The 2,500-nt window shown below is 41.4% G+C and overlaps 1 protein-coding gene across 1 annotated transcript in view; it reads right to left on the bottom strand.

The window, feature by feature from the left end:
• LOC122247722 (Wnt family member 1 wingless) overlaps window positions 1–2,500 on the bottom strand; it is a 121,368-nt gene that overhangs the window by 12,983 nt on the left and 105,885 nt on the right. The window contains 3 exon segments of the mRNA XM_086538224.1: window positions 523–766; window positions 1,030–1,237; window positions 1,240–1,272. Coding sequence (XP_086394350.1) covers window positions 523–766; window positions 1,030–1,237; window positions 1,240–1,272 — 485 coding nt within the window.

Here is a 2,500-nt window from a genome sequence, read left to right on the forward strand (position 1 = left end):
ACATAAGGTTGTATTGTCTGTCACTCTTCAATGAAAGTGTCTTTGGCAATCATCCTATCAACATTTCTTTGTTTGTTTACGGATGTTTTCTGATTCTTGTATTTACACTTGAAGCATCCGCGAAAAGCTTTGATCTTATTTACGTTTCTTTTTCAAATGTTTTCGACTTGCGACCAACTAAAAAAAAAAAAATAAAAAAAAAAAAAATAAAAAAAAAAACAAAAAATAAAAAAAAAAAAAACACAAAATGCAGGCAGATAAATCCGGACAAAGCCTCTTTTTTTTTTTCTATTATGTCACTTCTTATTAAACTTATATTTTCAAATGTACTATACGACAGGCAGCCTAGGAAACACTTCCTTATCCATGTTTAAGTAGAATTAATTTAAGGGCCATGGTCCTTTTCTCAACAAACACGCATTGAAGAATCTTCACGGATAGCTCTTGACCGTCGTTTTCCGTTCATCCGTTCTACGACTGCCTGAAGTCTTCGCACGTTCTACGAATAATGCTTTTTCCTACTAAGAGCAGATGTGCGTCGTCTTCTTGTACTTGCACGTCTTTAGCTTGCCACCCCTTTCACGGACCGCTAGCACCCACTGGAAGTTACAGGATACCACCTTTCGTTGCACCCTACGAATTACGCGGGTTTGTGTTTGGGAGGTACTCGAGGCCGCAGCTGCACTATCCAGTGTCACATCCGTCACGCGATGCTGGTTCTTGTGGTTTTTGCACTTCCCTCCGTCCCCGTGCGTCCCCTTGATGCCTGAGGGAATTGATAAAAACATAGAGGGCCCCATTAGCGAGCAGCTATTAGGGAGTTGAGCGAAATAACTAAAGAAAAAAAAAAAACAAAAAGAAAGAAAAAATAAAAGGGAGGAAAAAATAAAAAAAAAAAAAAGCCAAACGGTGAACTAGAACCGCCTCTCTTTGGGTGAATATTTAAAATAATTAATATTCTCGTTTTCCTCGGGGAAAGGATATTGTCCTCACTATCATAGTTACGAAAATACCATTAAAGGAACTCACCAAGTTTTCGATCTCTGACACAGAAGTCGGGCGAGTCTTCGAGGTACACGAGGTCCTTCTTGGAGGGTGGCTTGTGATCCGGCCCGGGTTGTGGTTAAGGCCATTTCAAGCAACCGCGTTAGGAACTTTCTCTCTTTCCTCCGCCGCCTGGTGGGGTTTCTTTGCCTTCTCTCCGTCTGTTCCGCTGGCGGTTGTTGGAGGCGCGGCGGGGCTATTACCTCCTGCGTTCTTGACCCCGATTACCTTCTCACGCGGAAAAAGCCCTCCCGTCGAATCGGCGTCCTGAACCATACTCGTGTGAGAACCGAGGAAGAGAAAAAGTATTGATTTTTTTTATAAGTATGATATGAGATTGATAATAAATTCATAATTCTCGATGATAGAACATTACCAGGACTGGAAAATATGCGTTACAGATAGACAAACTTGGCTTAATCAATGCAGAGGAAAAAAGGAACAGCAAATATCAAATAGATACACAAAACCCTAACAGCACCTCCTCGCAGTCTCCCCTAACATTCTAACACAAGCCGATACACCCTCAACAACTTGTTTGTTTACATAATGAAATTTTATTCTCGGGGGAGTGATGACGGCCCTTGAACACCCACAGCGCCTATATGAGCACACTTTGACCCCTTGGTAGTATTTCTGTCCGGGTTCATGTAGGCTTTCACTAAGGAGGGGATCTATTCCATGGCACACAACCCAGCAGTTTGCGACAAACACGGGGAAAGGTACACGGAAAGGTCGAGCGAAAACTTTAATGGAAACTCGCGGATCCGGACTTACCCACGATTTTAGTGTGGAATAGTTCATGTTTTGGTGTGACAGCGCGGGAACCATTTTCGAAGCTTTGAACCTTGCAGGACTCGTGGAAGGATCGAAGTTTCCTTTGCGGGATAAAATGGGGGTTCGGTAGTGTGTGGGTGTAGGTGTGGTAGTGCGGTTTTGATCTTGGGGTGAACATGGGGGCAGGGAGGATGAATAGTCGGGAGGGCGATGGTGTTATCCACTTGGAGGCGAAAAAAAAAGGGAAAATGTAAATCGGTTTGATAAAGGTTTAGATGGGTTACTATAATAATTATAATTGTTGATAATTGCTATAAATTTCCTGGTATTGATAATTATGTATCCTGCATATGAATGTAGTAAATTCTTGACTCAACTGAACATCTTTCAAATCAGAAAAAGAATATTTTGTCTATATTGCAATAGTGCTTCTTTACTGTTTGTGTTACTTTTGGTTTCGTAGCGTCCTGTTTGTATGTAGAGGTGAGTAGGACTTACATTATGTATGTGTGCGTTGAGTGACATATGTGTGTGTGCTAGGGTTAGTGTGTGTGTAGTACGTTGTGTTTGTGTATTTGGTGGTGTGTGTGTTATGTGGTGGTGTTTGATGTTGTGATACATATGTATATGTATGTATATATGTTGGCTTGTCCATGTAGTGATGTAAAATATGCAGATT

The sequence above is a fragment of the Penaeus japonicus genome, unplaced genomic scaffold (assembly GCF_977035675.1).
Source record: "Penaeus japonicus unplaced genomic scaffold, GWHDUDI00000001_assembly GWHDUDI00000007, whole genome shotgun sequence".
NCBI lineage: Eukaryota > Metazoa > Arthropoda > Malacostraca > Decapoda > Penaeidae > Penaeus > Penaeus japonicus.